The sequence below is a fragment of the Thermobia domestica genome, chromosome 5, assembly GCF_964235325.1.
Source record: "Thermobia domestica chromosome 5, izTheDome1.hap1.1, whole genome shotgun sequence".
In the NCBI taxonomy this organism is placed as follows: Eukaryota; Metazoa; Arthropoda; class Insecta; order Zygentoma; family Lepismatidae; genus Thermobia; species Thermobia domestica.
This window is the reverse complement of record NC_137458.1, coordinates 117,149,142-117,163,877: the sequence shown is the minus strand read 5'-3', so window position 1 is coordinate 117,163,877 and position 14,736 is coordinate 117,149,142. Positions and strand designations below refer to the sequence as shown.

General features: G+C 33.0%; 1 protein-coding gene across 3 annotated transcripts in view; it reads left to right on the top strand.

Annotated features, from left to right (window-relative positions):
* Positions 1 to 7,187: 7,187 nt before the first annotated feature.
* dysf (neuronal PAS domain protein dysfusion) overlaps positions 7,188 to 14,736 on the top strand; it is a 592,650-nt gene continuing 585,101 nt past the window's right edge. Inside the window, exon 1 of one of the 3 annotated variants that reach the window (XM_081758966.1) lies at positions 7,188 to 7,544. In XM_081758966.1, coding sequence (XP_081615092.1) covers positions 7,519 to 7,544 — 26 coding nt within the window. In that variant the 5' untranslated portion in view covers positions 7,188 to 7,518. The other 2 variants (XM_081758967.1, XM_081758968.1) reach the window with 2 other exon arrangements.

Here is a 14,736-nt window from a genome sequence, read left to right as displayed (position 1 = left end):
AACCACAATATCGGAATTTTTGTATGGAATAACACGCTAAAGTAGAAGTTATGCTGGGACCACTGGCCTATGGTAAAGTTAAGTTGTTGAATACTATCAATGTTTTTACTGTGTTGCTGCAGCAAATGAGAGAAACCAGTAAAGCTACGGAAGGAAAGCCATGATATAGTGGAACTAACCAGAGAAGTTCACTATACAGGTGTTAGGTGTTAGTACACAGTAAAAAATGACTATCTCAATTTCACACAATGGCTCTATATTGTTCGACTTGTGTTATATTTTGTTACATGCTGGCACTACTTCGACTCCATCTAATTTTGAAGTAAAGTGTTAAAATGGTTGTCGTTAAGTCAGCTATCTGACATGATGCAGTCATTTTAGTAACACATTATTAGTATTGTTTTATATACATCTACTTATACAAACACCTGTTCTTTCTAACTGAACGAACGTGACTCTTATATAAGGGATAATAAAATATGATATAAATTATTTATAAATAGTTATGGGGAACAAAATATAGTAGACGTCGAAGAGGAAGATAGTGAACATAGAAACAATGGATGACAGCAATTCCATTCATGCACCTAAATGTTATCAGCGAATTCACCCGCTCACAAAACCATTTTCGTGAAAGATCATAAAAAAATATAATTCATTGTTCGTTACTGGTATAAATGTCAAATGGACAACGCTTAAATGTTTGCTCATAGAAAAGAAACTAATACAAATTCTCAATTTCAGTTACTAGATACTTATGATATCTTTGTAAGGCAATGTATACGTTTAAATTTGCAGTATAGATATACTTATCTGATACACATCACTACGATATCGTTGCTAACATAGTGTTCTTAGCAAATGAAAGATTTCAGTTATTACTATTAGTATCTTAATGGGTTATATTTACTATGCTAACTGGTGTTATCAACAACACATAATATATCTGCAAAATAATGCTCTTATTTAACTTTCTCCGGTGTCGCTTATCAACGTATCAGGCTCTGTTCATGCAATTTACTGACAAATGGAAGCAGCCAAAATGTAACTTTACAGAGCATCTACTTGCAAAGTATTAATCTAACATAAGACATTACGTTGGCGATCGCAAGACCTATCTGCAACAGATTCGAATGAAGTTCAGGACATGGATGTTACGTATTTTTCCCTTATTGCTCCTTTCCTTCTACGTATTTATCATCGTCTCTTTTAGCTTTACGTGCATATTAGTGAGACGGAAAACTAAACAAATATAAAGCTGAGTTATGTTTGTCCGCTATACAAATCCATACCGTTGTCTTGGTTCACTTCTAAGATCATATTCTAGGTAACTATATCGAAAAGATCTTTGGATTATTTAGATTAATGTTTCGTCTTTAGATGGGAAGTACCTTTTTAAATTCGCTACGAGACGAGAAACATTACAATTCTTGTCTACAGTAATTTTAGAGACGAGGCGAATATTGTTGCCAACACTAGTTCACACAACCTTAGATCTCAAACACTTCTTTTTAGTTACATGATTCGTAGTATAAAACTTTAAATTAATAAAGTGATTGTGTGAACACAATGAAAAGCATTTATTAACATTTAAAGAAACGCAAGTTATTATACAATATACTTCAATGATAAATATGGTTTAAATGTTGTTTTTAATACATTATTTTATCTTTTGTGAAACTATTGTAATGCGGAAGAATTCTGGAATAACTTCTAGATGAAATTAAGAACAAAATCAAGGCATAAATTTTGTACAGAAATTTACAAAACGAGACAAGGGAAGTTTCGAGATGAAACGGGAAAAGCTTTTCGAGAATAGAGACAAGATGAGAATTTTGTAACTTTTACGAGACGGGACAAGAAGGAAACTTGTTTCTCGTGTGTTCTCTTCTCGTCTCGTGGACGATACTAATTTGGATACTTTTATGCATATACTAAAGGAAGGAGGAAGGTTTAAAGGAGAGAAAGTGGTTTAAAATTTATGACAAAAATTTCGTATCTCAGAGAACATTCAAGTATGTATATGAAACTCGGTATATAAATTCCTAATTAAAAGTAATTTGACAGCTAGCGTTTACGAAAATTCTGTTTTTAAGAAGGAAAGAGGGGGTAAGAGGATATATAAAACGCTATGTAAAAGATCTACATCTTACGTTCTACCCGAGCAACGCCAGATATTTCATCAGATAATATACATAGAAAAGTTTAACTTAGTGCTCCATGTGTGAGCAAATGTCTAGTTCGATTGTAGGTGGGGTATTTACCTCATACACAAATCTGAATAGTAATTCGGTTCCCACTTTAAGCAGTATATCGTTTCATACAGCCTTGGTGATGAAGAGGTGTGTGGCTGAATTTACGTAAATTTGATCATATCAAATCATAACATTTTGTACTATGATTGGTACTACAGATTCTTTCAGTCGTACCTATTTATTAAACTGAAACTAGCTGATCAAATCACAGAAAAATGGTTTAACCATTTGAAGTAAGTTCTGGGACATAGTTAATACCTATCTCAAGCTGGATATTTTATCATATCACTTTGATTAAAGGCATATCCTAAATGAGTAGGGGGCAGTACAAAAATTTACGCGAAAAACATATTATCGTAAGGGTCTTTTTATCATTGCACTTACGTTGAGATATGTACTCTAAGAGGGCAAGGATTTCAAAATATTTTCCATACACCTACTCTTACTAAAGAATGGGCTTTTCAGCAAATAATTAGAAATGTTTATTAAAGGAAAATATTCAAATACTCGAAGGAACTATTGAAGTTGAGTTGATTTTGAATTTAACGTCCCTTTCAGCAGCGAGGCTACATGAGACGGGACCAACTGATGAACGTGGAATCCGAACTACATGAGTTCCCACCCGGAAAGGAAGTATTGGAGTCTGAAAATGAGTCAATTACAAGAGTCAACAAGGAAGTCATCATTTCAACTTGAAATTCATGTAGGAAATTATCAACGAGTCATTGGCAAAACGCCCCATCATAAGATCACTGTCAAATTATCATACAATGAAGAGTAATAGACTAATATCCTTAGCATCAAAATAAAACAATTTTGTCATTATTATCTTTCGGCCTGAGCATACGGAAGCTTATAGTTTCACTACAGGTGTATTTGTATATGTATAAATGCATTTGTGTATGTGGTACTTTATTTCTAAGTTACTACTGGCCGGATCTGAACCAAATTTGCTGAACAAGTAACCCATTGTACAAAGAATTAAGCTCGCTATATTTGGTGGCCAAGCTCGGCAAGGGACAGGCTCGGCTCGGCAACACCATTGTTTTGCACCCCGGAACCTTCTGGGTTTAGTTTTTCTCGGTTTGTCATTGTTGTAATAGTTTTAATATCAATCATTTACAATTTAATTTATTTTCTTCATGTTTCTTTGCGACGAATAAACAAGTGAATTGAACAGTACAGGACAAATGAGCAATATGAGACTAATTATCTAGTTTATCATTCCACATCCACAGCAATTTCCTTTTACCCTAAGGGAGACAGATGATTAATGAAAGCAAATGATTATGTGATAACTGGCAGAATTATCATGTGGGAGTAAACACGACAACTCAGAGAAGCACGGTATTGTTCACCACAAACTTTCGTAACCGGGAATGAAACCCGTAAACGAACTCCTCGCACCAGATGCGAGCGCCCTACCACTGATCAACCGCTTTGTTTATGTTTCCTTAAATCATAAATTCTGCTAAAGACATAAAGAGGATCACACGAAAAGTATATTTATAAATGAACTGTATACGGATAAACACCATTAAAGTAACCGTTACCTGTGAACATCCTTATGGATTGACTCCATTAACGAATTATGCCAAGTAAATCGCTCTAACGATCTATTGCAAAAAGTAGAATTCAAAAATACGCTTTCGTTCAAGAATTGTCGGATGGAAATGAAATCTGTGAGTTTTACGTCCCACAGTTATGCCGGTTAGGCTAAAGGAGACGGTGATTATGAGAAATGAATGAAATGGTGGAATGAAGAAAGTGGGAGGAAACGGGAGAACCCCGAGAAAACCCACGCACACGGTGTTTGTCCACCACAAAGTTCACTTGACGGGGGCAGGGATCGAACCCGGGACCCCAAGCACCAGAGATGAACGTTCTACCACTGAGCCACCGCGGCCCCAATTGTCGGATGGAGTAACGGGCAGACGGACGTATTAATATTAACAATTTTATAAGAACTATTTGCGTGATCCTAATAAGGAAATGTTAGGGATAGAAGGCAAGAGAGGAATGATATTGGACTAATTAAAAAGGGAACCCACAAAGTAGTTGAATTGTTCATAGATTAATCTTTATTTATGTATTTTGCCATCATTAAGGCAATATAGGACTAGACCCACAGTTTAAAGTGAGATCTCAACAGTGATGTAGCATGATTTTCTACTTAGGAGAAACTGTTATTGTTAGTGCATTACTCTTAATATTGTACTATCTTACATCATGCCAGGATTATTTATTTTATTGAATTATTCTGTTTACGCAAAGGAAATGGCGCTTCAATAGCTTCCATGGACGCTACCCTAACCGCACAATTACGTAGCAGGTATATGCCTATCATGTTCCCTCAGGTACATTGGAATGTGTCCAGTATGTGCCTTATGTAGCTCTGAGAGAGAAATCACATGGATGGCAAGTGATAGTCACAGTCTATGTCCGTCCCTAGGCACATGCCTGACATTGCCTGGAGAACTTAGCTAGTATGTTCTTCCCCATATAGTAAGAAGAAATACTCCCCCAAAATATGTTAAATCGCCTTTATGTGTAATTTGTTTACATTAAGGTGAGTCTAAAAACACTTTTAAAAAGTAAAGAAAAAAGTACCCGGTAGTGGGCGCGAATCACCAAGCCTATGATTACTAGACGCGTGCTTTTCCGACTTGGCCACAGACGTGATGAAGAATTCATCGCTTGTAGAGGGATAAATCCTTGGGGTCTTTTTAATTTGGCTAATCAGAATGCTCTTGTAACTATGTATATTCGACAATAACCGTTTGGGATAACATAAAATACGCTCGCCATGTAATTTTATAACAAAATGACACGCGTCTCTTTACTTTATTTAATGGTTCTTCCATATTCACTTTCAAATGATCGGCGACAGATGGCATCTAAAAAATACAATTCTTTATCCCTAACTATGTAAATAATTAACTATTCACATACGTATGAAAGATTCTTCTTAATTTTTATTCATCAGTTATGTCATTTCTTTCTTCCTAATTCATCTCTCAAATTTGATGCATTTGTTGCTTCTTTTTTTTGTAAGCGATTGTGTACTAGAAGGACAGAAAGTGGAGCAGAAAGCACGAGAAAGCGTTGCAGGTTAGTGCGCATGAGCAAATGCAAACAGCTGACTGTCATTCTTGCGTCGCTGCAGATATCAATTATGTATCATAACTATCTGAAAAAGTATGCATCTAAAGGAAGTACCTCGAACATGAAAGATATATGTCCCAAGTGACGACATAAAAACAAATAACTATCACAGTGAGAAACTGAGCCAGGTATATAAATGCTACATTTGTAGTACATAGTCGCAAATATCAATTATGTGTAACAAGCACCTACAACTTTAGGTAGCTGAAGTACATACTTGGCACATGAATACCATATGTACCAAGTGTCGGGTACCTAAAAAGTAGCTGGGACACCTAAATGGCACGTGCCTAGCACATCTTGTGCTGTTAAGGCATGCCTCTGGAACTGAATTACTTGTAGTTCATCTGCGCTTCCCCACCGAGGATCGAATTCGCGGACTCCCTTATGGCCATATGGTTAGCATACTTGATTTTGGTGCGCATTACCAAGGTGAGAGTAGTGTTGTTCACTAGACGCAAAATGTCTCGTCTCGATGATTCTCATCTTGAAATGAGAAATATACTTTCAAATTTGAGATGAGACGAGATACATGACAATTCTCGTCTCATTTTTCAGGTAAGGATCATAATCCCTAATAGCATAATTACATAGCTAGCATATGCCTATCATGTTCCCTCAGGTACATGGGAATGTGTCCAGTGTGTGCCTTATGTAGCTCTGAGAGAGAAATCACACGGATGGCAAGTGATAGTCACAGTCTATGTCTGCCCCTAGGCACAGGCCTGACATGTAGCTGGGGAACGTGCCTAGTATGTTCTAGGTATGTTCCTCATGCCGTTAGCGTCAATGAACCACAAAATTACTCCCCCAAAATATGTTAAATCGCCTATATGCGTAATGTGTTTACATTAAGATAAGTCTAAAAAAACACTTTAAACAAATAAAAAAGTGTACCGCAGGGTGGGCGCGAACCACCAAACTTTGGATTGCTAGCCGCGTGCTCTTTAGACACCTGCCAGGCAAACTACACCTTTTAGGCTACATTATTCTGCTGTTAACTCATTTTAGATCATTTCTTGACTTACCTCCTTTTTCCTCTGTGGTCTTCATTTATGAACCATCTCTTTTATTAACCTAAATGATATAATTATTGGACCTAAAATTGAAAGATTTCGTTTCATTCATTATCTATTAATTTAGTTATTATGTCTATGCACTGATAACGATCGGAGCTTCTAGTAAGGATGGCCGAAGGCTCATATTTTTGAATCAGTATTTGCTTCTAGAATCTTGTTGAACATTTAACAGATTAGGGGACTTGTTAAGAATTTGTCTTTCATCCTCCAACAGGTAAATAAGAACATATTTTTAGGAATAAAGTTCCAGCATTTGGAAAAAGAAATGTAGCGTCAATTAGGACACTGCACAAAAAGTGATAAAATTCAGTGGTATGAAATTTTCCGTTAGATAGACCGTGGTGTTGTGTCGCCAATAATGTAAATGTAGCCAGCAGAACTGCAAAATATTTGCACTGAAAGATTTTTTCTATATTATTATTTTATTAATAAGTCGATAAAGGGTTTCGTTGTTCGTCCAAGCTTTTAATCTACAGACGATGCTCTGTGTACCCCGACACACCTCACTGCGGTTCATTAGTGGTGAGGGTGGACCTATGTTTTTTTCTTCCCTTTAACAAGAAGAAAAAAGTCCAGTCACGTATCAAACACTATTCTTCTTCTCCGAGATTCCACAAAGTTTAAAAACCTCACGTAAGATGGCACTGCCGTATGTATATGTCTTGTAGTATTCTCTTCAGAAGAACGTAAGGAGCGAAGATATGTGTAGTTGATCAAAAATAATATGAACCAACATTATTACATTAACCAGTCAACGTAAAGTTGTAAGTTTATTTTTAAACAATTTCTTCCAATGAAAAATTTCCTCCAGCTACTCCTTCTGTGACGTCATACAGGTAAACCAATCATCAATCGTCTTGGAGGCTGAACAGAGCCCGTCTCACAGCCCGCCAAAGAAAACCCATACATTAGTGCGTACCGCGAGCGTGTGTTAAGAGTGCATGTATGTTTATCTGTTGATGGCTTTTATCAAAGTTCGTGTAGGACATTGATGTGGCTTGTTGTGGAGAATCAAACGTATGCAGGATATACTTCAGATGTGCAGGTAAATGTTGTTTGTTAGTGTTCGTAGACAGTTGATTTTTGTATGGTGACAGTGGACAGTTTTGTCATTATTTTAAAAAATAATAAATTTAGAAAAAAACAAAATAAATAAAGAAAATAAAAAAAATAAATAAAAACAGGACTCAAGAAGCCCGTTACCCCCACGGCATGTATATACGGTAAGGTTCTTAATCTTATTTTTTTTTAAAGCTCAATGTGTTGTCTTTTTTTAAAGTCACTTATGTCTTTTTTTAAAAAAATAATATTAGTTGTGATCATTGCTCGTGTTGCAAAAATTATTACCTTTATTAGAATAAATTCAGCACCTCAGAAAGAAAAGTGCGACACAATTGTAAATTTTCCTCTTTTGCAATAAAATAAAACGTTCAAAGAAGAAAAATTGCGGAGTTTTCTAAAAACAAAAAAAAAAGTGTTTTAAATTAAAATTTTCGTACGCAAATGTAATTTATGTAAACCAATTTTTGTTTTTCGAAAATGAATTCATTACAATAGTTTTAATTACACTGGTTTCTTTAAACCAATCAAAAATGATTGATCACTTAGTATCATTTTCAACATACGTTTTATATACTAATATTTAAAATTGGAAAATGGCATGCCGAAATCAGCTGATGCCGGAAGAGATTTTAATAAGCTTATTGTAGAGATTCATTACAACTCATAGTCCCAATTTACATTTAAATTATATTATTTAATAATATATTTGAAGAGCAATAAAGAAACAAAGTTAAAGTATTGATACTTATGAGAATGTAACATTAAACTTACGCTTCTGCCGGTTACTCTCCTCTGAGAGCATTGAAATCTCTCAAGATATTTTCACAGGTCGTCCTTGTGAACGGTAATGCTACGAGAGTTATTTATGAATATTCTTATATTGCTATTTGATAAGATCACACGTCTGTTGTTGCCAACACACACACACACACACACACGCACACATACGAAGACACTAGTATGGTGTTGTTGTTGGTGGTAGTCCGCCGTTATACGCCGGTTGGTAAAGGCTAAACAATCACGGCTGACGGCCACTGCATAGAACAGTTGCCGGTTAGGCTTGTGGGTGTTCGGAGTTCCGTGTCCACTACCCCCGCGCGCACCAACTCTGACCTTGGCAACACGGAACAATCTTCGGTGGTATTCCTCTTCTCTCGCGTATCCCGCAGGCTTCTTGCGTTACTCGAGGCTCTCCCTCACTGTGGATTAGTGTGCCGTATGAGGTATGTACGAATTATATACCATACTACATGGTGATACATCTCTTTGATATTATGCGTGTGATCAAGTGCTTTTGTGATTTTGAGCTGCATTGTTGTTTAGGATATTGTTGTAGTGATACCATTTTTGCTGCTGGAGTGTATTGTTGGAAAAACGGAATATTACTGTTTCTAGTGTCAGAAATGAAAGTCACTGGTTTTGCTTGCTGCAATATTCTATAACAGTGTCTCAACAATAATATTACATGAAAAAATACGAGTTTGTGTGTGTAGCTGTTACAATACATGCATACAACGTATTTTTCTTTGTCTCAAAGAGCCAATGGCTTCTTTCAAATGATGCAAATAAGCCCTGGCTTCAGATCAATTTTCTTTGCTGACTTGCAAGACAATGGCGAAAATTCCTATACAAAGAACCGCTAATTCCAATTTGCTGACCGTTTCTTTTTTTGTCCGCAAATAATAAGTTGAACAATATGTCGCAGCGCATTGTTTCTTACAAAAAAAAAAAAAAATCTGTCCTTGTCCAGTGAAAGTTGCGAAAACTTTTGGATAGTCCCCTCATCCAAAATCCACTATGGTGACATATTGTTTAACTTAATTTGATTAAATTCTGTATATAAAGTTTATACAGATTTGATTATAAAGTTTACAATAATCTTAAGAATTTAAACTGTTGAGAGGAGAAACATAATTCTGAAGAAAAGTGCACTATTTCTATTAATCTATCTTGAAGACAAACATCTATGATGAATCGCTGGAAAACAGCAATTATTTTGAATGTTTTGATTGTCTTTGTTAGTTTTCGATTATAATTCTTTGCGTATCATTATAACCTTACAGTACGATGTTGGTACTTCGAAATATCTAAAGCAGTGATCTACCAAAATGTCTATATTTACATAATACCTGAGCTTCAAGCTCCTACTTTTATATACGGAATTATGAGTATGAATTTTATATAATATTCTGGGAACCGTATCAACGTTAATATTCTATAAAGTTTAAAGTAAAATTAAAAATAACTGCTAGAAAAGTTCTGTCAATCCATAATTGCAATGCTAACATGAAGAATGTGATTGATATTAAACTAAAATTGATGTTACCTATTTTAGTAATTTCATATTGACATATTGACAATAAGTTTGACATCGATTAACCATACTTTTCCTGCAAAATCAGTATGTTCATTGTTAATATACGAAAAAAATATTATTCATAAGAAGCAACATTAACAATGGAATGAAATAGGGTTTCTGAAAAAGTTTTGAAATTCCTGGATATGAAATAACGGTGATGCGACTGTAGCCTTTAACTCCAATAACATCCAATAATGCAATATAGTTATTTTTCATTATATTGCTATTTTAAACTTGAAACTTCCGTTTACCACTTTGATTATCTTTAAGACAAGGGATACAACACTAGATATAATCTGCTACATAATGTATTTTTTTTACACATACAGCACATAATATACGAATTATAGATTATCATAAAACGGCATACTTTGCGTTACTGTCGTCCTGTCGTGATTTCACAAAATCATATTTATTGTCGCAAAGTGAAACGTAAATTTTGCGTCCTTATATCCAATGAAGTCTTAGACGTAATAAGAAAGATATATCTTATTTTAGTTTTGAAATGTTTTTACTGTAAAGGTTGAAACCAATAAACTAAATTTTATTTACTTTGTTCATAAATAATTTTGAAGTTAATTCATAATATAATATATTTTTGTGAAATGATTGTTACCATTTATTTATTTTTTTTTAGCTTTAATTTTTGCTTCTTCTAATTAGAATAACTTGTAAATTATCGTAGAATACACTATAGGACGTATTTTGATGAATAAAAGATTATTTCGTAAACCATGAGAATGTGGCAAACAATTCTTTCCGATTTCTGCATTATTATTTCAATTTCTCATAAAATCTTTAAATAGTAGCATCTTCTAAAGCTGTTTCTTTTCTTTTTTTTAAAAAAAAAAAGATTAGGATTACTTTCTTCTATGTAAATAATAATAATAATTCCTATTTTCGTTAAATATTCTTAACATTTTCACCTCATCCCTTACCTATACATGTAAAGAATATTATGAAAAATCATAGAAAATAAATATTTGAATATTTTATCTGTTATTATTATTGTTCTTGTTGTTGTAAACATATATATTCTATTATTACTGATAAGACTATTTTCCGCATTGAAATTGTTCAATTTTCTAGCGTTCATCTAACCTCTTCATTTTGAGGTTATCCGTTTCTTTTTTTACCGTACAAAAATAGTAGTTTATTTTTCCCAACCTCGTTTCCCTTCTTCTCAACATCCACAAGAATACAATTTATTCTAAAACAATATCTAAACACTGTTATTGTTTAAATTTGAACGTAATGTTTAATTTAAAATTAGAATAAATTTCTTTAAAGCTGCTATCTTGATCTTAATCCGAAATATTAGCTAAATCAAGTTTAAAATAACATGCTTGTCATGTATAATTGTTCTGACTAAATTCAGTTAAATGAGTTTCAAGAATTTATTCTACAAAGATACATAATCCATGGGTTTCAATCATGAACTAACATGGAATTTAGTCAGATATTTATTTAATGAAAGTGCTGCATAATTTTAGTAAGCACCCGAAACTTCTTAACCCTGTTCTTTAACTATGTTTTAATGTGAAATTCCAATGAAACCTTAAGTGCATCTAGCTTAAGTTCTCAAATTGGTCTATTGAAACTTTCTAAATAATTGAAAATCCAAATTCAATGTTCAGTGGAAAATATACTGCATTACGCATGTATATTTTGTATACTACACCAATGTTGCTATCACAATAAGTAGATAATAAATAAGGAATTATTATAAAGTATGTTGTTTATTTATCACATATTGATATCTTTCGATATATAAGATTAAAACACATTCAAGAATAGAGAAGAATGTGGAAGTTTGCCTTCAGAAAACAAACAACAAATGAACCAATTATAAACCGATTGTTAAAGTATTTCATGCTGCAACTCGATTGGGTCTTCATTTGTTATGCATTTAGTTTTAGTTTTTTTTTTTACAAGCAAACCTTGGCTTGGTTGGATTTGAGGGAGAAAGTCTAGAATTCAATACATCAAATCGAAATAAAGTATACCATTTTGATCATTCCGACAGTCATATCAATATTCGTCAAATCACTTACTATTTGGCCATTTCATTAATCTCTACCATAACGTTATTGTTTTAAAAGTTAGTATACTTCTCTTCAAATAATATAAATATGTGTGATTTTTTAAAAAATCATTCCTTATATACGCTTTCACTTTATTAATTGTCGTAACAATATTGTTATATTACGTAAAATATATGGAATACAGTATATTATTTTCTCCTTAGAATAATATTGAATTCAAATTTTCGTTTACCTAGAAAAGAGATTAATATTTTAGTGAAAAATTTAAATAAATGAATTTTTACACCGAAAAATTAAGAACATGAAGTCATAATTAAAGTTCCATCAATACCTACAATATTCAAACTAATGAAGAAACCCAGCACTGAATTCTATGCATAGATGGCGAGGAAAAAAGATAGTTCTTTAACAAATATTATAAGTTAAATATAATACTTCACATGTTTACGTCTTTCGATGCATAAAATTGAAATTTCTTAACATTTATGATCTTTCCTACTTCATTGTTTTAAGATCATAGACTAATCGATAATTCAGGTTTTAAAAGCACATTGACTACGTTTTCTTACCTAACTACAGAAGTAATAGAACAACAGACTTTTAGGCCGAAAATTTAATTATTTAGTAAGTACATTTCAAACTCATCAACACTAATACGTATTATATATTCTTAGATAATGTTTCATTCTATATCTACAGTATGTAATGCCTTTTCAAGTTGTTGCTTTATTGAGTGACTTTTAGGTCAATAACTATCTATTTTTACTGAGCTTCCTCGTGGCTAAGCGGTTAGCGTACGCGCCTTTGGCGTGGGAGACCCGGGTTCGATTCCCGGAGTCAGCTCATGTGGTTCGGATTCCACGTTAATCAGTAGGTCCACGTCTCATATAGCCTCACTGCTGAAAGGGACGCTAAACTAAAATCAACTCAACTATCTATTTTTACTGTTAGCCAGAGTCGATCACAGAACCAAATTGAACAAAGATCTTAGTAATTACTCTTACTTTTTTAAGTAAGCAATAAATTTAACGTGTATGCATGTAAAATGTGTCCTTTCCACTCAGATTGAAATTTAGAATTAGGCTTTCTACATAAATTAAAGATTTTTTGTCTTGGAAAAAGTTAGACGTGGACCTACTATTTGGCGTAAGATAGACATACGAGGTCCAATCAGAAGTCGATCCCGAACTTTTCGCACCATGACATAAAAGGTGTTGCACATTATTTATAGCATCATACCATTTCAATAAATTTCTCATCAATATTTTTTCCCGCCGTATAGAAATATTAAATTAAATCAAGTTGAAAGATGTATAAAAATTATAACGTTTTGCGCACAAGTGTTTGCAAACTGATAAGACACGTTTTACAATTAATTTTCCATGTGAGTTCAAGGAATACAACATTATGCTCGTGGGTTTTTCTCATTTCACTAAATTCATAATCATTCACCTTTCAATAGTCATCGATTTTCGATGTCTTACAGCAGTAATCTTTGAACATAAAACTGAAAGTTTTAATTTCATTTTTTACGATAAATTTACATTATTAAAAATGGTTAAGATAGTGATTTCTTTAATATAATTTATATTTAATAACATATAATTGATTCTTAGCAGATTTTACTTTTACTTTGCTTTAAAACTAGAAAAGAAAACCAACAAAATTTGTAAATGATCTTCAATTTTTATCTTTAAAAATTTGTATTTTAATATCATATTTGACAAAGAGAGGATATAGTTTATATTTACTGTATTCTTGATTCTTTATATGTTAAGTATGTTCCTCCGACTGTACTAGTATTAATAATTTTGATTTTGACGAGCAAAAGTAGTATATTGTCTTTAGACTTTTTTTTGAATTTCCTATAACTTAATAATATAAAGTTAATGACATTCTATACTTAAGAATTTTTCTGTATTCCGGAAATAATCTTTCATTTTAGATTCCAAATTTCTATATTTATTTTTGCAGGAATCTCTCGATTATTTAAGCTTTAGGGCAGGGATACAAATAATCAACAAAATTTTACTAGCCCACATCTTACAACAGAAATCATTTACTTACCTTCCTTCATTATGATATTAAATACTCGCCATCACCGATAAATTTCCAAAGGCAAGTGGTTATTTGCATACCTGACTTTAGGGTATAGTTGTTTGGGGTTTCTCGACCTCTTTTTCACATCAAACCTATATGACTTCCATTTCACTACACATCTGAATTATACACGTGTATGTACTCTCACCGGAATTCAAACCTTCTATTACAGTGAATATTTTTGAAACAGATTAATGTTCCGAACCTCATTATGCCTTATAATAAGTGTTGTTAAATCTCCATTAAAGAACATATTTAATATAATTCGCAAGTTTTTAGCTGTAGCTGTCTAATTTGAATATGTCATAAATCTTGTTTCTCCTGTACCAAGCACAAATAGTGTAGATTTTATTCACAATCTGCTAATTATTCTTCATATTTTAATACGAAGCAATACATTTTCGTAATATTTTAATAATAATAATATACTGAAAATATGTTAAGATGGGAAAAAAATCATGGTCTGTTAACAAAGGCAATAAAGTAATTTAAGAATGGAATAAAGAATAAAGAAATTAAACGCAATACATTATTGAGGCTAGTCTATACTGTACGTACCGAAAGTCGGAAATAGTCGATATAAAGTATTATTTTATCGCATCAATAAAAGGTGTAATTTGCTTGAATGTTAAGCTTTCTTCCGGTGGTATTTATTTCATGCATCTATTAGA